Genomic DNA, 22,748 nt, shown 5'->3' with positions numbered 1-22,748 from the left:
CACAGCTGGCAGTACAGAGAACTGGTTCTTCCTCGCAGCTTGTTCACTCAGTTGAATGAGGCCTTCATGTCAGGAGCTGACAGCACTGATGTTTGACTAAACCAGACAGGTGTAATTAGCATTTGGTGTCAGATTCCTGTACTGAGGCATTAAAGTGCATTAATCACCTGCTCTTTCGCTAGACACAGGTTACAATGGCTCCAGACAGCTAAGCAGTAAAAAGATCTCTATCGACATATATCAGTTTTATAAGTGATAAACTCTTCCTGTTGGTTCAGTCTGAAAACGTGTGGGTGAGGTACTGAACCCTCTAAACAAACAAGGTACAGAGTTAGAAATTGTTAAGATTTCAACCAGGATTTGCATTTGACCTGGTTACCAAGATCTTTAAGGCTGTTATTCAGGTATCTTCCAAAAAAAAAAACAAAAGCCTACAAGCAAGGGAGAGCAGTCGACCCACAAGCCTGAAAGAGCTATCTAATTAGCTCCACTCCATTTGCGCTTTCCCTATAGACCTGCAAATTTCTCCTTTCTATGTATTTATCCAATTTCCTTTCAAATGTTTAAGAATTTTTAGAAAGTTACTGAGAAATCCACATGGGCAAAATCTCTTGAGCTTGGGTAGCAACTGGAGAGAAGGGAGAAGAGAGGAGAGATGGACAGCAAGTAGGGAGAAGAGAGAAGAGAGATGGACAGGGCAGTCATTGCCCCCTGCTCTTGACCAGTAACAGTATGAGACATGAGAAGAGGTGGTGAGATCGGAATAAGATCAGGCTTGGAGGCAAAGCCCCAGCCGTGATTGACAAGCTTGTTGACAGCAGAGGTCAAAGCTCACCTTCTGCCACACTAAGCCAATTAGGAATAGGGGGCTCATTTCTGACTACCACAGAGCTAACTAAGCCAGCTCCACATGTCAGCAGATTCAGAACAGGAGGCAACAAACTCAGTTGAAGCAGCACTGAAAAAGAGTTTTTCAAGGCAGCCACAACAAAGTAGTTTGTTTTACTTAGATTTACAAGTATAAGCCAATGGGTGGGGGTGTCAAGCATTAGTTAACCAATGGTTAGCATTAGTTAGCCTTCTCCTCGTAACAGCCCATCAAAAGGCTTCTTCAGCTCACAGGGGAAAAGTGTCTGGTGCTACAGGAAAGACTGAACAGGCTGAGGTTCTGTTGTCAAAAAAAACATTGAACTGATAAAAGTATTTAAAATAATGAAGGGCTTTGATACTATAGATGTAGATCTTTCCACCTGTAGGAAGGAGTTGAAAACTAGGGGCTATAAATATAATAATAAATCCAATTCAGGAGAAACAATTTTAACCATGAAAAGATGAGGAGGAAAGGAATGGAAGGATATGTGCTTAATAGGTTAGATGAAGTAAGGTGTGGGGGGGGGGGGGGGGATGATCATGTGTGCATACACAAGCTAGGCTGAATGGCCTGTTCCTGTGCTGTAAACTGTGTAATCCCATGTAAAAGCTGGGTTCAGTGGCTACTCCACCTGCTAGCTGGATCCTAAGAGAAGAATTGGGTGATTTACAAGGCCCTTCAGAATGAATGATTAATGTTAGCAACTGAACAGCAGACAGTACCACTTAATATCTTAAGTGCCAGATGCATGAAATATTTACGACTAAGCAATTGCAAATTTGTCAGCTATTTGAATGCAGCTCAGGGGGAGTCAACTAATCTCAGCATATTACAATCCAGGGGGAAGATGAGAACATATTTTAAAATGCTGTATTGCTACAACCTGGAATGCACTACTTGGAAGGTTCGTGCAAGCAGATGTAATGTAAAATTTCAGAAAAGGGTGCTGACACAAGCAAATTGGGCTAACAGTCGCCTTCAATGCCGTTTGATTCTAGGATAACGCTGCAGCACTTCTTTATACTTGCACAGGAGAACAAAATCTCTGAATCTGCTCCTGCTGCCTTTCATTACTGTACACTGTTGGAGCATCAGGATTGAAGGCCAATTAGAAACTAGGATCTGGATTTCAGTTGTGTAAATGTTGGGATTGGGCTTGCAATGCCAGGCCTTTGGAATCAGAGTCAAAGCAGAGGTGAAGTCATGTACACATCTCTAGCTTTCAGCAGCAGGTGATCCAATTAAAGAACTGGGTGTTTGGGGGTAGGGTTAAAAGAACGGGATGGAGAGACAATGAAACTGTTGAATGATGCAGTCTGTCGGGAAGTAACCGAACCTCCACAACAAGCTCCATCACAGCACTAAAAAAAAATGGGGTGGGGGGGGGGGAATGGCAGAGGTGTCATTTTTTTCTCTGCTCATCACATTATCAATCACTGTGACATTTCACAGGCCATCTGCCTCACACAGCTCCCCTGACATTTTATTACAGTACAATAACCCTCCCAAGCAATAAACGTCACTTCACAGCCCCCGAGCCACTTATAAACAACCGAGGTACTGGGGAAACATCAGTTATGGAGAGCTCCCAACTTTCCCCTCACATAAGCAAACCAAGAGGCAATAATCCAAACCTTGGGCTCAAGAAAGGAAGAAACATTCAATCAGATGCATTCTTATTGATCCCAGGCCCAAATACTTCAGTATTGTCCTGCATAGATGGAGATGGTAAGTTCTCCCCACCTGGACACAAGATGACAGGTCCCAACTGGTCACAGGCACCCCAAGAAACACCCCACCAACTTCTCCCAACCATCCCCCACCCCAACACCAGCCTGCAAACGCTATGTTGATTTTATACTGGTGTAGGTTTCCTCAGAATGGTTGAGTTAGGGGAAGAGACCCTAGAAAATAATGGGCTACAAAACCACAAATTCCACAGTAATGGAGAAGCACATTATCCCTACATTGCAAGCAACACAACAGCAGATCCTCACAGGCCTGGCCCTTTGAGAACCAAATGGATGTATGTCACTTTCAAACATATCTTGGGAATAGCAAGGGTCCATTTCCAGTCCACACCCCTCAGTACCAAATGCAGGGGATTATGTAGAAAGGGTAAGTTGGGTTAAGGGGAGAACACAACATATAGTTCAGCTTACCCTTGTAATATGCAAATAAAGGTTTGCTTAGCAATCCGTTCACTTAAAAAAAATTCTTAACCCGTCAGCTTGTAAGCTGGAATTCTCACCCATAACCACCGCCCTTTGCCTAACCAATTTTACACATTGGATTTCTTTCTGCCTCCTCCCCCAATTTAATAGACAGGATCTCTCTCCTTTCCCTGGGTTAGTTGACTAGACAGGATATTGGAACTAATCTATTAAGCCAACATCTGGAATTGTTACGTGCTGCATGATTTCCAAATCCGAAAAGCAACACCATGTATTTCTTGTAGGCTTTGCTTTGCACTGCATTGAATCAACAGGCTGACCTGATGTAGGGTCCTCCCAGAGTGCAGAAACCTTGGCAACATAAGGAATGGACTTCTTCCTTGGTCCGGACTTCAATAAAACAGTGTCTCGAACCTTGATTACTTCTCCATCCCTTTGAACTGCGGGATAGCACTTCCGAATCAGGAGTTCCACTTCACCCTGAAGAGCAAAAATAATAGTGAGAAAATATGACTGGAAGTAAAGTCCATGAGCCCATCAAGCCTTCATCCTCAGAGACAGAAAGTCATGGGTTCAAGTTCCATTCCAGTGACTAGGGCATAAAACCCAACCTGATCGTCCCAGTGTAATATTGCTGGGGTGCTGCATTTTGAATGAAAGGTTAAACTGAGGTCCTATATGCCCTCTCAAATTAACATAAAGGATCCCATGACATCATTCCGAAGGGCAGGGAAGTTCTCTCTCGTGTCCTAATCAATATTCATCCCCCCTACAATATCACTAAGAGAGAGTACCTGATCATAGTCACACTGTTTATGGGATCTTGCTCTGTGCAAATTAGCAGCCTTTTTTAAAAACATTTCAACAGTTACTGCACTTCAAAAGTACTTCATTGGCTGTAAAGTATTTTGGGCCACCACAAGGTTATCAAAAATACTATAGAAATCCACGTGGCTGTTTTGCGATGCCTTTTCTTCCATACGCACCCCAAAAGGTAATTTGAGTCTCAACTAATGTCAACAAAATACTACATAAAAGAATGGTTCCTCTTCTGATGGGACGCAATCTGTCAAGGGTAAAAACATGCAGAACATACCTCAATACTGATATACCTAGAGTTTCTCACACTAACCTTTAGGGTCAGGGAGAAACGTCAAGAGAATTTTCTCTCCTTCAAAGATCTCAGGCAACACAGCTGCCTCAGGAGATTCAATAACATGGGACAGTAGAAACTGTACAAAGCTTGTTGGCAGGAAATGAGCCCGAACAGACTTCTATTCTACAAAGAATTGGGATAGTACACGAGCAGCATCACAACATAACTACCGACCAACAAAGGTAATGACCTCCGCAAGATATAGTCCCACCCTATAATATGCCAACACCTTATAGGGTGAGGTAATGCGCAATGTGAGCAATCGCAGCAAAAATCTAACCTGGTCTCCAACACAGCTTGCATTAATATTATGCCTTTGGATAGGTAGCTAAAAGTTTGGTCAAACTGGTAGATTTTGAAGCAGGAGAGAGGGAAGGAAAAATTTAGGGAGGGAATTCCAGAGCTTAGGGTCAGGGCAGATGAAGGCACAGCAGCCAATGGCTGGGCATGAAAATTGGGGAAGAACAAAAGGCCAGAATTGTTGGACTGCAGAGATTTTGAGAGTTGCAGGCTGGAGGAGGTTAGAGATAGGAAGGGGCAAGGCCAAGGAGGGGTTTGAACAAAAAGATAGAGGATTGCCAGGCCAGAGCCAATCTAGGTCAGTGAGCAACTGGGGTGACGGAACTTGATGCAATTCAGGATATGGGCAGCAGAGTCCTACACCCAAAGTCCTCACAGTGTAAGTTCACTGTATTCCAATCAAAAGTGTATCTTAAGCAATTTTGCTAAAGTTAACTCTAGCACCCTAAATGACCAGTCTAGCCGAGATCAGCTAATGTATCTGAATTTAACTTGGACTTTCTGGACCGTAAGGGTCAATGTCACACTGGACAAAGTCATTTACTAACAGTCACTGAGGGAAGCTTGTAACATATAGATTTTCAGATGGGATGGAGTAAAAGGCTATAACTTCACTTCCAGACAATAATGCAGTCATGGATTTACAGACTGCAAATAAAATTTAGATTCAGCTTTGAGGTCAGACATGTATATACAATGAAGGTGTAACGTAAACACTAGTTAAACAGCTAGATTAAACTACAATCTCAATGTTACCTACCACACATGGCATTACAACCTTCTGTTTCGTCTGACTGCAAACAGATACACAAGGAGAAAGAACTGAAAAAGCAACTTGTCTCTCTTTTCAGCAATATTCAAGTTCTCTATCATGTGACTATTCAAATTGAAAAGTTAAATTAAAAAATTGGCTGCTGAACATGATTTACCAGAGTGCTACAAGGGATTACTCTGAAATTCTGAATGGAATTATATATAGTGGTAAAAGTGAAAAAAAATTGGCACAATTCGATGAAGACAACCAGAACTGCTCAGATTTTGGACTGCTTCCAAATTTCCAGCATATATCCACTCAGCAGTCCCACTTAAGATTTACTTCTTTCTAACTTTGAAAAACACCAGACATCATTACTTGTACACATTAACAACAATCTTCTATTTTTGGGGCAACATCTGCTGTAATTTTTTGGTGGTCCAATATTTTTACACCAATAGCCAACATTTAAGTTCTGAGGTTGCTATCTGATGCCTTCCATACTTATTTTTCTTACACTTAGCCCTAGCCCCGAAGGCACTTGACTGCTTCCTCATACTGTTACTCCTCTCAAGGCAAATGGGCCATTCTTTATTTGGTAAATTGTGGCTAATGGCACTTCATTTGAACATCTAATCAGAGAAACAGTGGCATAATGTAACCTTCTTCTCGCCCAGCATCCACAACATTAAATTTATAGCACAGAAACAGGCTATTCAACCCAACAGGTCCATGTTGATGTTTTACTTCACACTAACCACTTCCCATACTACTCCATCAAACCCCATCAGTCTATCCTTCTATTCCTTTCTCCCTTATGCAGTTATCCAGCTTACCCTTAAAGACAATTATGCTATTTGCCTCAACTACTCTACGGTTAGGAATTCCACATTCCCATCACACTGTGGGTAATTTCTTTTGAATTCCTAAATACAGTATTATTAGTGACTATCTTGTAATGATGACTACTTAGTACAGGTCGTTTGGATGAGGACAAGGAGTCCCCCCCATTTTTTTCCCTTCTTTGGGGGATGCCAAGGTCAAATACAATGCCACCCTACTGAGATCAGCCAATTCATGACAGGCACAATTCTATATGGCCTGGTTCCAGTTTTATTCAACTGGTAGCTCCACTTCAGTAACCTGACCACATTACCTATGCCAGCATTCCAAAGCAATAAAGGAGGAATGTCATTGTAATACATGATACTTTTCAGATGTCAAAGCAAGGTCTTGACTACCTGCTGCAGCAGCCATTAAAGACTTCATGACACCACTGGCAGAGCAGGGAGTTCTCCAGGAGTCTTGGTCATTATTCTGCCATCAACAAGTGCCACCAAACAGATCAACTGCTCAATCATTACAATGACCGTCTATGAGAGCTTGCTGCATGCAAATTGGCTGCTGCATCTTCTCCATTATCACGATGATGACATTTTCGTTGAGAAATGCATTGAGCAACAAAGTGGAAGAGAGTAATTTTGCAAGGATACGGCTATTATGATCATTATTCAGCTAGTAATCTAGAAATCTCAATAATGCAAAAACAAAATACTGCAGGTGATAGAAATGTAAAAGGCCTTTGAACTGAAATGTTAACTGTTTCTCCACATCTTCTCCAACATTTTCACTTTATTTATGCTTAATGTAATGTGAATTCAGTTTTTTTTAAAATCTGGAAATAAAAGACTAGTGTCAGCACTACTGAGCACAACATTGTTAGATTAGCAAAACATCCATCTGGTTCACTAATGTCTTTTAGGGAAGGGAACCTGCTGTCCTTATCCAGTCTGACTTATACATGACTCCTGTCCCACACCAATGTGATTAACTCTTAACCGCTATGTAAAATGGCCTAACAAACCATTCAGTTGTATCAAATCTCGGCACAGTTGAAGACAGTGGCCCACCACCATTTCATTAGGCAAACGAGGAACAGGCAATAACTGCAGGGCAACACCAATATCCTGAGAATTCTTTTTCAAAAAACATTATCAGATTCCTGAGGAATAGTATAGAAACAAATTCTTGGTCCATTCCCATCAATAGGCAGGATTTTTCAGATTTGGCCAGTTACAACACACTGGCATTTTATGCCATTCCAAGAATTTCAGCTTTGAAAGAAAGCTACAGGCATTAATTTAGAACCAGTTGAAAGATATGGAATCACTGTGATGATAATTACTGTCTATATATAGCATATGCAACATACCAGTTAGAACAAGACATAGTGATACACTAGCTAATAGCCACATATTTAGCATTAACATTTTAATTTATGGTTTGCAAAGGTGTGGCTGCTTTAATTTGGGTTTTAGCTTTAACCTGAAGGCATCATTGGAATGCTCATCCCACGTTTCCCAGCACCTTTATGGATCACAATTCAACAAGGCAGTGAGGAGCAATTATGGTGCAACACTAAATGGTAGCAGACTGCAAAATAATCCCTGTACCTCAGGAAAAAAAGGCACTGAGCCATGTGAGCAATACATGCCAAAGTGGTCTTCATTGTCAAAACATCCAGGGAGACTCTCAATTCAAAATTAAAATGGAATATACCACTTCGATTGGGAAATATTCACATCTGTCCATCGCTGCAATTTCTCTTCCTGCCTTCCTCCCCCCACCAGAAACCATAAATCCCAACTGGTTTTGCACCTACAGTCATTCAGATATGACAAATGAATACTATATATAAAAACTATTCTCAGAACATGGGCATCACTAGCAAGGACACATTTATTGGCCGATCTTAGTTGCCCCGAGAGTTGGTAGTGGGCCACCTTCTTCAACCGCTAGCCCTTGTAGCAATGAAGTTCCCATGATGGTATGGAGTAGGAAGTTCCAGGGTTTTAACCCAACAACACAAAGAAGGAAAATAACTATTCAATTCACAATGGTGAGAGACCTGGAGGTTGCTGTTTGTTTTTCTTGGTGAACACATGTCATCAAATGGGTACTGAACCTCAAAGCGTTTAACTCACAACATGGTAACTTGAGGCAAAAATTAACTACTGTATATTTCAATGCTGCACAGTTAGTGCCAAATTCGGTACATTAACCATTTGCAATTTCAGAATCCTTCCAAATCCCTTACCAAGAATCCCATCCCCTTCCTAGCCACTACTGCATGCTGCATCAGATGTTCACAGCCTCTGCAACCTTTCTGACCCAGAGCCAAGCTTCTAACCTCACATCCTCAACAAAACAAAGACCATCTATTTCCACCCAGTAGCGCAGTCTATCTGAACCTGACCCAGCCTATCTGCTGCTGAAACCCCTATTCGTGATTTCATTACCACCAGACAAGGCTATTTCAATGCTTACCTTACCGGCCTCCAGCTCATCCAAAACTCTGCTGTCTGTTCCTAACTCACACTAAATTTTGTTTACCATCACCCAATATGATCACTGACCCTCACTAACACTGGCTGAGACTAGGCGCAACTCTCCAGGCCAAGAGAAGGTCAGAGCTTTTCTGCATGCTTGCCACTTGTGGTCTGTGCTGAAATAAAAACAAGCTTTAGGTACATGGGAGCAGATAGAGGACGTTCAGCCCCTCAATCCTGCTCCAGCATTCAATTAGATTACAGATGCTCTTATTGTTAACTTGATCTACCCACATGAGCAAACCTCAATACATTTATTCAACAAAAAAATTCCATCAGTCTCTGCTTCAAAATTGTCAACTGACCTACAGTCTCAACAGCTTCTTAGAGGAAATGTTGCAGATTTCTACTATCCATACAAAGAGGTATTTCCTGGAATCACTCCTGAACACACGGATGCTAATTTGTTTCTTATTTTAAATATTGGCCAGGTTACTGAGGAGGACTCCCCTCCTCTACGAAATAGTGCCATGGAAGCTTTTACATCCACCTGAGAGCAGACGGTACCTTGGTTCTACATATCCTTTAAAAAATGGTAGCTTGGACAGGGCAGTACTGAGTACTGCACTGGAACATCAGCCTAGATTTTGAAGGCCGACAGGAAAATTCTCCCATATCCTGGGCATTTAGCCCTTGACCAACACCTAAAAGCTGATTAATTGGTATTATCACATTGCTGCTTGTGGGAAGTTCCTTTATGCAAATTGGCTGCTGCATTTCCTACATTACAACAGTGACTGAGCTTCAAAAGTACCTCATTAATTGCAAAGAGTTTTGGAACATTGGAGTAGAAGATGCTATTTCAAAGCAAGTCTGTCTTTCTTCAAAATACAACAATTGGTTATTCTAAGGAGATGAATTTGATTTTTTTAACCTCTGTGATCTCTTTTTAAAGGGCAATTTCCAAATTTCTCAATCGGAGAAAGACTTTGCCATATCTACTTACCACAACATAGACAGGCTTTTCATATGGTTCTCCTACAGGGAGCCAACCATTCGTGGCTCGTCTTCTGTTGATTCTCTGTTGCTTGCTCTCCACATGCACTGTACCTGCTTTACTCTGCTGGGCGGGTGAACTGGCTGGGTTGCGGAGGCTAGACTTGGAGCTGTTGGGAGGTTTGGAGCTCTGAGGGCACTCCCTGCTCAGTTTCAGCATGGACAGTGTGTGAGGGCGAGAGGTTGCTGGTGTGTCCGAACCAGGGCGCTGCAGGTGAGGAACAGGCTCAGCAGCAGGAGGGGCTGGAGGAACAGGACAGCCTGAGACAGGGTTTGCTGGTGACACTGGATGACCTGTGACTGGGATGGTTACACTGAGTGGCTTCAAGGACCTGTACCCGTCTAGAAAGGAAAAGAAAAAGTAGATTAAAATCACCAAGTCTCTTCTCCTGCCCAGCTTCACATATCACACTCAAAAGCAGCAGCAAATTAGTGGGACTGAATGGACTGTTTCTGCCCCTATGTTCCTAATTCTATCTTCATTCTAAGGTTTCCTGCCAAAGAAAATTTACACACTGACCCTTATATTATCCCTTGACCCTACACTTGGAAGTATAATTCAGTTATAACACTGTTCCACATACCTACCACATCCAAACATGGTCACACAGTGCCACGAACAAAAATAACAGTAATTCTCATTGTAACTTGATCCATGCTAAACCCCACCTTCATTGAGGCTCAGCTCTCAGGCTAATTGCCAACTGTAGTTACAAGGCAGGTGAAACCATTGCACATGTAATAAAGATTTGCAATACCATGATATTCTCTTTGTAACATTATTACATGCCCGCTATATGATTAATATCATAGTAGGAAAAATAATGCAATCCCTATGACAAGAGACTACAGAGAAACATCTAGAAACCAAAAATATGATGAAAACTCAACATGGATTTCAAAAAGGAAAGTCTCGCTTAACCCACCTCACTGAATTCTTTGAGGAGGTAACAGACAGGGTAAACAAGGGTAATGCAGTGGATAATTAATAAGTATTTCAAACGGCCTACAATCAGGTACCACATAACAGGCTAACAAATAAGGTCAGATCATGCAGAGTCAGGGGCAAGTAGCAAAATATATGGCTAGCTGCATGCAATACAGGAAGCAGAGAGTAAGGGTAAAGAGTACTTATTCAGAGTGACAGAGGGAATTGAGATCCCACAAGGGTCAGTGTACAACAGAGGTCCCAGCACAAATTATATCAATGATTTAGACATCTGAATCAAAATCACTTTCTAAATTTGTGGACAAGGTCAAATGTGGAGGGACAGACAACACTGGAGGAGGGCTGAAACAAATTATAGGATGACATGAATAAACTTGCAGTATGGGCACATAAATTGGCAAATGAATTTCAACGTTGCTAAGTGTGAGGTATCACATGTGGCAATCTAATTTTTATTACCATTTTGCTTGAGGAAGAATCTAATGGAGTAGAGGAGCTAAGGAGTCTGGGAGTACAACTACAAAAATCACAAAGTTGTGACTCAGGTCACTAAGGTCAGAATAAAAGCAAATAAAGCACGAGGGTTTCTTCCTCAGGGATAGAATTGAAGAGATTGCTATGTATCGAATGTTAATTAGATGACAGGAGTTCACTTCTAGTCACCATTTATCAAAATTTTACACATAGACATTGGAGAAGGTGCTAAAAAGATTTACATGAGTGATATCAGGAAAACAAAATCATATTGATCAGGAAAGGCCGAGTCTCAAAGAGAGAGCGGGGGCACAGGAGGACGGGAGTGGGCAGAGATGAGGATGCGTTGGGAGGGTGAGTATGTGCCTGAGAGACACCATTTTTATTTCTCAGGAAGAGCAAAACTAGAGTCCATCAATATAAGGTAGTCACCAAGTAATCAAGGCAATTCAGAATACATTTGTTTACTTAGGGTGGTGAAATGTGGAACTTGCTACCACAGATAGTAGTTGAGTTTAATTGTACAGGTGCATTTAAAGAGAAGCTAATTAAGCTATCAGGGAGAAGGGAGAAGAGTTATGCTGGTACATGACGAAGGATGAAAAGAGGCTCAAATGGAGCCCAAACACCAAAATGAACTCATTGGGTCAAATTAACTGTTTCTGTGTTCTATTTTCTATATAATTCCATTCAATCATTGTAACAATAATACACATGTACTCTTATTATACTATCTCTTCTTTAAAAGGATCTTTAGCTGCCTTTTAATTGTTTTCAAAATCTAAATTCTGCTCCCAAGTTATCGACTCCAAGCCTCTCCTTGGCAACCACGTAAGACTAAACCAAACATGGTGTCATATTTTACCTGGAGAAGACCAACTGACCACATTTTATTGCTGCCTCTAACATCGCCCAACTTTGCCCAGCAACTCTCATTCATGTATTTGTTACCTCTAGACAACTATTCCAACTCGCTCCTGGCTGGTCTCCCGCATTCTACATTCTGTAAACTTGAGGCCACCCAAAACTCGACTGCTGGTGTCTTAACTCGCACCAACTCCTGTTCAACTATCGGCCCTGTGCTCAGTGATCTACAATGCCTTCTGGTCAACACCTCAATTTTAAATTTCTCATCCTTATTTTCAGATCTCTCCATGACTTCATCCCTCCCGATCTCTAATCTCCTCCAGCCCCAAAGCCATCAGATATCTGCGCTCCTCCAATTCTGGCATCTTCAGCATGCCCGATTTTAATCACTCCAGCACTGATGGCCATGTCTTCAGCTTCCTAGGGTCCAAGCTGTGGAATTCTCTCCGTAAACCTCTCCTGCCTCTCGACTTTGCTTTCTTTCTTCAAGATGCTCTTTAAAACCCACCTCTTTGACTGAGCTCCTGGTCATCTGCCCTAATGTCACCTTACGTGGTTGAGTGTCAAATTTTGCTTTAAAACGCTCTTCTGAAGAGTCTTGCGAATTTTGTTAAAATTGTTATATAAATAAATGTTTTTTTCTTTCACAAGATTAGGTGGGGAAATTCAATCTTAGGAACTGGGACACGTGCCAATTCAAACATCCAATAGGCAGTGGCATAATGATATTGTCACTGGATGAGTAATCCAGAGATCCAGGGTAATGCTCTGGGGGTCTGGGTTTGAGTCCCACCACAGCAAATGGAGGAGTTTGAACTCAATAAAAATCTGGAATTCAAAGTCTAATGATGACCACGAAACCATTGCAATTGTCATAAAAACCTCATCCTCACTAATGCCCTTTAGGGAAAGAGACCTGTGGCCTTGCCTGGCTATACAACTCTACAAATACCCTCTGAAATGGCCTAGCAAGCCACTCAGTTGTATCAAACTGCTAAAAACAAGTAAAAAAGGAGTGAAACTAGACGGACCTAAGCATTGGAAAAGGCAAACCCAGCCCTGTTGACCCTGCAAAGTCCTCCTTACTAACATCTAGGGGCTTGACTTGTCTCAGAGACATAGCCTGACACAGTCGTACACATTGAATCATACATTACAGACAATGTCCCAGACACCACCATCATCACAGTGGTATTCAGTTGGGAGGGGTTTGCCCTGGAAGTCCTTTACATCGATGAGGTCTCGTGGCACCAAGTTAAACATGGGCAAATAAACCTCCTGTTGATTACAGGAGGAGGTTAATCAGCCCCTCAGCTGATTAATTAGTATTCCTCCATGTTGAACACCACTTGGAGGAAGCACGGTGGCAAGGGCGCAGAATGTACTCTGGGTGGGGGACGTAAGAGTGGCTTGGTAATAACTACTGACTGAGCTGGCTGAGCTCTAAAAGGTACAGCTGCTAGACTGGGTCTGCGGCAGGTGGTGAGGGAGCCAACAAAAGGGAAAAACATTCTTGACCTCATCCTCACCAACTTGCAGATGCATCTGTCCATGACAGTATCAGTAGGGTGACCAAAGTCCCATCTTCATAGTAAGGATACCCTCCATCGTGTTGTGTGGCACTACCACCATGCTAAATGCGATAGACTTCTAACAGATCTAGCAACTCAAGACTGGGCAACCATGAGGCATTGTTGGCCATCAGAAGCAGAATTGTACTCAACCACAATCTGTAACCTCATGGCCCGGCATTTCCCCTAGTCTACCAACACCACCAAGCCAGGGGATCAACCCTGGTGCAGTGAGGAGTGCAGGAGCAGCACCAGACATACCTAAAAAAAGTGTCAACCTGAAGATATAACGTAGGACTACTTATGTGCCAAACAGCATAAGCAGCAAGTAATAGACAGCAATTCCACAACCAACAGGTCAGATCCAAGCTCTGCAGTCCTGCCACATCCAGTCATGAACGGTGGCGGACAATTAAACAACTCACTGGAGGTGGAGGCCCCCCCTCCACATGATATCAAGAAACGGCTGAAGGTACTGGATGCTGCATATGCTAAGAGCATTGACAGTTTTATTTTAAAAATTCATTCATGGAACTCAGGCATCATTGGCTAGACCAGCATTTTTGCCTATCCCTAATTGCCCTTGTTCAGAGGGCATTTAAAGAATTATCCACTGAGAGTCTGGGGTCACATGTAGGCCAGGCAAGGATGGCAAATTTTCTTCCCTAAAGGACATCAGTGAACCAGATGGGTGTTTAATGATAATCAGCAATGGTTTCACGGTTATCATCAGATTTTTAATTCCAGATTTTTAGTGAATTCAAGTTTCACCATCTGCCATGGTAGGGTTCGAACCTGGGTCTCCAGAACATTACCCTGGGTCTCTGGAATACTAGTCCAGTGACAATACCACCTCCCCGCATGTCACTACCTTTCCGTGACAATATTCCAGTAACAGTACTGAAGAAAAACAAAAATACCTGGAAAAACTCAGCAGGTCTGACAGCATCTGCGGAGAGGAATACAGTTAACGTTTTGAGCCCATGTGACTCTTCATCAGAACTGATGAAGAGTCATACGGACTCAAAACATTAACTGTATTCCTGTCCACAGATGCTGTCAGACCTGAGTTTTTCCAGGTATTTTTGTTTTTGTTTCAGATTTCCAGCATCCACAGTATTTTGCTTTTATAATAGTACTGAAGTCTTGCTCCAGGACTTTCCACACCCCTAGCCAAGCTGTTCCTGTACAGCTACAATGCTGACATCTACCCAGCAATATGGGGAATTGCCCAGGTATGTCCTGTACACAAAAATCAGGACAAATCCAACCTGGCCAATTATAACCCCAACAGTTTACTCTCAATTATCTGTAAAGCGGTGGAAGGGGCCATCAACAATGCTGTCCAGGATAATTTGCTTGGCAATAGCCTGTTCACTGATGTTCAGTTTGAGTTCTGCCAGAGCCACTCAGCTCCTGATCTTATTACAGCCTTGGTTCAAATGTGGACAAAAGAGCTGAAGTCTAGGAGTGAGGCGAGCGTGACTGCCCTTGACATCAAGGCAGCACTTGACAAAGTGTGGCACCAAGGAGCTCTGACAAAACTGGAGTCAATGGGAATCGGGGTGTGGGATGGGGGACACTCTCCGTTGGTTGGAGTTAAACCTGGCCCAAACATCTTCAGCAGCTTCATCAATGACTTTCTTTCCATCATAAGGTCAGAAGTGGGATATTCACTGATGATTGCACAATGTTCAGCACTATTTGCGATGACTTAGACACTGGAGCAGTCCATGTCCAAATGCAGCAAGGCCTGGACAATATCCAGGCTTGGGCTGACAAGTGGCAAGTAACGTTTGCATCACACAAGTGCCAGGCAATGATTATCTCCAACAAGAGAGAATTAACCAACACCCCTTGACATTCAATGGCATTACCATCGCTGAACACCCACTAACAGTCTGGGAGTTAGCACTGGCCAGAACCTGAACTGGACTAGCTATATAAATACTATGGCTACAAGGGCAAGACAGAAGCTAGGAATCCTGTGGCGAGTAACTCACCTCCTGACTCCCCAAAGCCTGTGCACCATCTAAAAGGCACAGGTCAGGAGTTTGATGGAATACTCCCCACTTGCCTGGATGAGTGCAGCTCCAACAACACTCAAGAGGCTTGACATCATCCAGGACAAAGCAGCCTGCTTGATTAGAACCCCATGCACAAACATTCACTCTGTCCACCACTGACGCACAATGGCAGCAGTGTGTACTATCTACAAGATGCACTGCAAGAACTTCTGGGTCAAAATCCTGGAACTCCCTTCCTAGCATATAATAAAGTGTACCTACACCACATGGACTGCAGTGGTTCAAGGCGGCAGCTCGCCACCACCTTCTCAAGGGCAACTGGCAATAAATGTTGGCCTAGCCAGCGATGCCCACATACCATAAATGAATAAATAAAAGCAACCAAGCACCCAAAGGTCAGATTATAGCATAACTGAAAGCAAGGCTCCACCAATTTACCTCAAGCTGAGCCTCCCCACACTGACCCTTGGTTAATCGTTGGTCTTTCATTTGACACATGGATTTGTATAACTAGCCCAGACAAATGGGTGAAAGATTCTTCTGTTTGAACTGAGGTGGGTTAGTACTAAACCTGTGCAATTAGCTCAGACATTCTTAATCTAGTTTATAGTGGGCACACAATGATCCTAATTGACTGGCTTAATTTGAAGTTCTTATCCTTGTTTTCAAATTCCTCCATGGCCTTACCCCTCCCAACTCTTCGTCCAGCCCCACAATATTCTAGGATCTTTGCACTCGTCCAATTCTTGCCTCTTGTTCATCATCGATTTCCTTCCATTCATTATTGCCTTCAACTCTGAAATTCTGCTTGAAACTCTGGAATTCTCTCTCAAGCTCTCTTAATACCCCCGAAGTTCCTCCTTTCAAACCCACCACTTTCACCAAGGGTTTAGTCACCTATCCCAATATAAGGCTCTTGTGTTAAATGTCATCTGATTAGCCTATGAAGCACCCTCGTACAGTTTACTGTTAAATATGTGGTGTAAATGCAAGATGCTGTCACTTGGAATTTTGATAGGCACTGATTCTGTCCCTTTCTCTCCCCACCAACTACCACAACCTCTCAATCTCCAGCAACAAAACGAGACAGTGCAAGTCAAATTCCTCGTTCATGTTTCACTTTAAAAATACATTGCTGCAGTCCTGCTTGGTGTTCAAGCACACTTAACAGGAAGTTTGTAACTCCTAACCTGACACAATCAACTCTCATGTTCACACCTCTGCTCTCATTACTCTCCATCTCTGTAACCGCACTCTCCTCCTTCGATACCCTCTTTAAAACCTACCTCTTGGACTAAGCTTTTGGTTACTTGACCTACTATCTCCTTATGTGGATCAGTATTAAATTTATGTTTGATAAGGTTTTGTGAAGTTCCTTGGGATGTTTAAGGAGGGCGTCTTAGAGCACAGGATCAGGTCATTTAGCCAGGCATCCTTGTGCAGACTCTGAGCTATCCAATTTAGTCCCACAACTCAGCTTTCCCCCCCAAAACCCTGCATATTAATCCTCAAGTACATCCATTGAAAGTTCCTACTCCTTTGGGTAGTGCGTTACACCTTTGTGAAAAACATTCCCTGCATAGCCTCTCTAGCTCTTTTGTCAATTATTTTAAATTTATGGCCTCTGCTTACCTACCCACTTGCATTGAGAAAGTATGTCCCTTACTTGTTCTATCAAAACCCCTCAATTTTGAACGCCACTATTAAGTTTCCCTTTAACTTACTTTGCTTAAAGAACAATCCCAGTTGCTCCAATCTTTCCACATAACTGAAGTCCCTCACCCCAGTAAAACTCCTGTGTACCTCTACAAGGCTATGACATTCTTCAAGTGCGACACCCAGAATTGGGCCGAGGCCTAACAATAATTTGCAAAGGTTTGGCATGATTTCTGTTGTTGTTGTATGCTGCATCCCTATTTAAAGCCAAATACCCCACTGGCTTTCTTAACCACCTTGTCAACATGCCCTACACCTGCGAAGACTTGTGAATATGCATCCCCATATCCTCTCCAAGCATGTGCTAATAGAGCCACTTGGACTATACAGTCACACAAAGTCCCTCTCAAAATGCATAATTTCATACCGTATTAAATTCCATCTACTGTAGGCTTTCCCGTTTCATCAGTCTACGTTTATTTAAAGCCTTTTATTATCCTTCTCACTATTTACTACATTCATAAGTTTTGCATAATCTGGAAACTTGGAAACTGCACTCCCTATGTCTAAGACAATGATGTAAAAAAAGCAATGCTCTCAATACTGACCCATGGGGGATTCCACTGCATACTGCTCTCTAGTCAGAAAAGCACCTGTTCACCATCACACTCTGCCCCCAATCTTTGAGCCAATCATCTGCTCAAGTTACCATCGTCCCTTTAAACCAATATGCTTCTATTTTCAGAATAAGTCTCTTTAGGTGGTACTTTATTAAATGGATTTTGGAAGTCCGTATCTACACAATGTCTACTGTGCTTCCTTCGTCAGCACGGTTACTTCAACAAACTCAATCACGTTACTCGGACCCAATCTGCCTTTAACAAATCTGTGCTGGCTGTCTTTTTTTTTTTACACCACATTCCTTCAAGTGCAAATTATATTTTTTCCTTCGCAATGGTCTCTAATAGGTTTCTCATCACAAAGACCAAGTGGCCTATAATTGCCAGGTTTATCCTTCTCCACTTTGTTTTTAAACAGGGGTGTAGCATTTGAATTCCTCCACTACTCTGGCACCACTCCAATAAGCAAGGAGGTTTGAAATATTGTTCTCAGGAGTTCTGTAATCTCCATCCTTGCTTCCCTCAACAACCTAGGATGCAGCCCATCTGGGCCAAGTGACTTGTTAACTTTTGAGTGATGGCAAGCTATTTAATGCAAACTTCCTCTCTATCTGTTTTGATCCTATCCAGTATTTCTACTTCCTCCTCTATTGTGACACCAACTTCATCATCATCTTTTCTGAAGATAGATGTTAAGTATTTATTCAGTACTTCAGTCTAGCCCTCTAAATCCATAAGATTTCTTTCCTGTCCCCAACTGACCCCACCATTCCTTCATGTTTAAGATCGATCTTTGGGTTCAGTTTATGAAAAAGGAGGAACATTCTCTCTTTGCCCTTCTTGTACCATATTTCAATTTCCCCCCCCCCCCCACACACACTTTACTACCTGATTCATTTCAACTGTATTCTGCACCTGACATTGGCAGTAAACCTACTTTTCTAGTTTTATATGAACCATTATTTCCTTGGTACTCAGTGAACTCTAGCTTTAGGTGCCCCAAAGAGTATGGTTGGTTTGCACCCGAACTATCTTGAAGGCCTGCCATTACTGATTTCCTGGCCAATCTGTGTCTACCTGTGCAAGATCCCTTCTGAAGTCATTGAAATTGGCTCTTCCAGTTGGGCATTTACACCATTAATTTTTCTTTGTCTCTTTCCATAATATAATCAGATTTAAAGTAGTTATGATCACTGTTATCAAATTTCTCCCAATGAAACACACTCCATTTGCCTTACTTAATTCCTCAGAATTAGGCCCAGTCCTGCTTCCTCCACCCAATAAAAAAAAAGCTTAAAATACTGAAGATGCTGGAATCAGAAGTAAAAAACAAAGAATGCTAAAAAATACTCAGGTCAGACAGCAGCTGTGGAGAAAAACAGTGAACATTTCAGATGAATGACGTTTCATCAAAACTGACATGTTGATAGGTTTCCATCTCAACTGCTGCCTAACCTGTGTATTTCCAGAATTCTCTCAGTGAAATAGAAATTGCTGATGGAGAAAGTGCTCTTTTGCACATTTTATGCATCATTTCCATTCCTTGCTCTTTACAATGTTTTTCCTCCAGCCTTTAAGGCAATTGAAGACCCCTCTCCCGCCCTATTACTGCTCTATTATTCTTTACATTTCTCTGGAATTTTTCCACATAGCTGCTCATCTATCTCTTCACTATTCGGGGGCATACAGTGACACCAGCAACGTAACAGTTCCTTTGCAGCTTAGCTGCTTTAACCAAATGAATTAAGAGCCCTCTAGTATATCATTCCTCTGTAGAGTTGTAACGTTATCCTCAAGCAATGCAACCACCTATCATCCACCTTTCTTTGTTCTTTCCCTATCACTCCTGAACACAGCTGTAGCCAGGAATGTTTAGATCCCATTCTTGCCCATATTTAAACCAGATCTGCACTGCAACTCTATATCACAACTTGTGTCTGTAACTCATCAACGTTATTTCTAACACTCCTTGCATTAACACGTGTACTCCAATGTGCGCTGATCTGTTTAACTTTATTTCACTCCATCTAATTCCTGCTCTTTCTGCACTATTCTTTATTTTGTTGCTGTTTGCCTCCCAAGTTTTCTTTGCACCACATCTCTTGACTCTGCTACTGAGTCTTGATGCCCCTCCCCATGCCAAATTCATTTAAACTTTCCCCCCAACATGACACTAGTTAACCTCCTCACAAATGTATTCAGGTGAAACTGCCCAGCTTGCATCACTTGCCCCATGCCCCATAACTGTCCCAATATACCAGGGTTCCGAAGCCCACATTTCTAGCCTTCTATTCACTTGCGGTACTCTCTCTTTCTGTATATGGTAGCACATGGCACTTTGAGTAACCCAGGAGATTACCACCTCTGGAAGTCCTGTTTGTCAATCTTTCTCCTAGCTCCTGAAACTCTATCTGAAGCATCTCAACCTTTCTCCTTTTTTATTCATTCATCTGATCTAAGTGTCGCTGCCAAAGCCAGCATTTGCTGCCCATCCCTAATTGCCCTTAAAAAGGTGGTGGTAAGCTCCTGCAATCCATGTAGGTGCCTCCAGAGTGTTGTTAGGAAGGGAGTTCCAGGTTTTTGACCCCAAGTCATTGGTTCCAACACAGTTCATGACTTTTAGCTGTTCCCCTTCCTCTTACATAATGTCCTGTACTCATTTAATGATCTTCCATGTTAAATACACTATATAAATACAGTTATTGTTTTGTTTCTGGGCTCCCAGGCCACTTATAAGGTGCAGCTATTTGTGTTTTTAAATTAAGGCCTGGAGACAGCAACATCAGCTCTTCAGCTTGGTTTGCAAAAACCACATCACATTTGAACTGATTCAGAAATGATAAAGCAGCTCTGTACATCATGAGGATATGCGAAGCATTAAAGTGAACTTTCCTCCCATGCATTTCTCCTGATTCCAGCAGCAAATACAAGGTGGGTGATCAAGTTTGCCACTAGAATGAGTTTAACAACAGGAATCAGTTCCCAAAATCCTAAATGGTTCTGCATAAGAACACAGTCACTAGAATGTGAAGACAGAAAGACTTATATTGATACAACATCTTTCATGACCTCAGGTCGTTCCAAAGCATTCCACAGCCAGTGAAGTACTTTTGAATTTAGTCACTGCTGTATTAGGAAATATGGCAGCTTACCACCACCTTCTCAAGAGCAATTAGGGATGGATAACAAATACTGACCGAATGAATGACGCCCATATCCTGTGAAAGAATTTTTAAAATTGCGCACAGCAAAGTCCCACAAACAGCAGAGATAAATTTATTAATCTATTTTAGTGATGCAGTTTGAGGGATAAACGTCAGCGAGGACAGCAGATAGAACACCCCTGCTTTTCTTGGAATGCCATGGGATCTTTTACCTCAACCTGAGCACGTCTCAGTTTAATATCTCATTCACAGAGAGCATCTCTAGTACTGGGTTTCAACCTGGATTTTGTGCTCATGTCTCTGGAGCAGGGCTTGAACCCATAACTTTGTAACTCAAGAGTGAGAATGTAACCATTGTGGACACATTCCAACTTCCACCATTTGAACAAATCAATCTGGCTCGCTAATCCACTAAATACCATGGCTCCAATTGTTCCACTAGAGTAGGCAAATAAGATTCAGTGTAAACCCCAGGACTAGGCCATGTCTACAAGTCTCCCAGTATCTGCTGCAAACAAGTACCAGTACAAAAACAGCTTCAAATTACTCGCAATCATAGGGAACTAGGTCAAATTTCAGCCAAACAATTTGCAATAAGGCTGGCGCGATGCACAGTAACATAATCACGAAAATGTTCAGAAACAGGCGACAGCAACAAAACCACTGATTGCTTTGGTCAGCTCCTCTCATTAAACAACTGACCAGCATTATTAATATGCCCAAGTCTAGAGTCACTTTAACTCCTCCCATCCAGTATTGAGAGTTCCTCTACTGCTGATAATCCAGTCCTCTTACATGGTCAGGCTCAGTAATTCTTTCATCATAATAACCCAGTGAGGTCAGTAGTACTAACTAAAAAAAAGTGTCAGTGGGGTCCTAATGCCGAGATTTCCTTTAAATGTGGCTCGTTTAGCCTGTGAACTTTTAACTCCCTATTTGACAAAAGTTTTAATATGGTATTTTTAATTGCTGGCCCAGTCCTTCATTAAACACTCATTTTACTCTCTCGTGGGTAGAGTGTCCCCAAGAAGCTTGTTGCTAAGCTCATGGTAGCTTATCTTTATCCCACTATAACATTTTCAGGACCTTGGGTTCTATAACGCGATGTTAAAGAGCAACACTAGCTCAATAAAACATTCACACACTGATCCTTCCTTCTTTCCAGACATTTTTCACCTATCACGCCCAACCTGTAGAGGTCTACAATCAAAGTCAAAAAGTATTTGGTTGCCCTTTGCTAAAACTGAAGGGATCAATAACCTGCATTTCATAAGTGTGGAATTTGAAAGCTGGAAGGTGGCACCAGAATGATGTGGCTTAAAGGATTAAATTATGGGGCCATAGGAAATTGAAGGGTGATGTGAGCAAGGTATTTAATAACATTAAAACAGATAGTGAAAATTGGGAGAAACTTGCTACTGCTAAGAGGCTCAGTAACCAAAGGATACAGATTTAAGAACCAGTGAAGAAACTAGTTTATTTTATTAAACACAAGTTATGATGATCTGAATACATTGCCTGAGAAGATGATGGAAGCAAGGTTCAACTGTAACTTTCAAAAGAGAATTGGGAGAAAACATGGGAATGGGAGTAATTGGATTGCTCTTGCAAAGAGCAGGCGTTGGTACAATAGGTCAAAAGGTCTCCTTCTGTGCTCTATGATTATATAGGGTAGTTACGGAGAAACTATTTCCTCTGCTGAGGAAAACATTCTTCAAATTAGAGCTGGGCAATTCAGGAGGGAAATCAGGAAACACTTTTTCCACACAAAAGGTAGCAG

At 42.1% G+C, this 22,748-nt stretch overlaps 1 protein-coding gene across 8 annotated transcripts in view; it reads right to left on the bottom strand.

Annotated features, from left to right (window-relative positions):
* bahd1 (bromo adjacent homology domain containing 1) overlaps positions 1 to 22,748 on the bottom strand; it is a 74,753-nt gene that overhangs the window by 15,093 nt on the left and 36,912 nt on the right. For all 8 annotated transcript variants that reach the window (XR_005946331.1, XM_041215224.1, XM_041215230.1 and 5 more), the window contains exons 3-4: positions 9,591 to 9,982; positions 3,366 to 3,525 (exon numbers count right to left, since the gene is read on the bottom strand). Coding sequence is in view for 7 of the 8 variants with exons in the window: in XM_041215224.1 (XP_041071158.1) it covers positions 3,366 to 3,525; positions 9,591 to 9,982 (552 nt within the window). In the remaining variant the exon portion in view is untranslated. The remainder of the gene's footprint in view (positions 1 to 3,365; positions 3,526 to 9,590; positions 9,983 to 22,748) is intronic.

This window comes from Carcharodon carcharias, chromosome 20 (assembly GCF_017639515.1).
Source record: "Carcharodon carcharias isolate sCarCar2 chromosome 20, sCarCar2.pri, whole genome shotgun sequence".
In the NCBI taxonomy this organism is placed as follows: domain Eukaryota; kingdom Metazoa; phylum Chordata; class Chondrichthyes; order Lamniformes; family Lamnidae; genus Carcharodon; species Carcharodon carcharias.
Note: the sequence above shows the minus strand (reverse complement) of the source record. Positions and strands in the feature narration are given on the sequence as shown.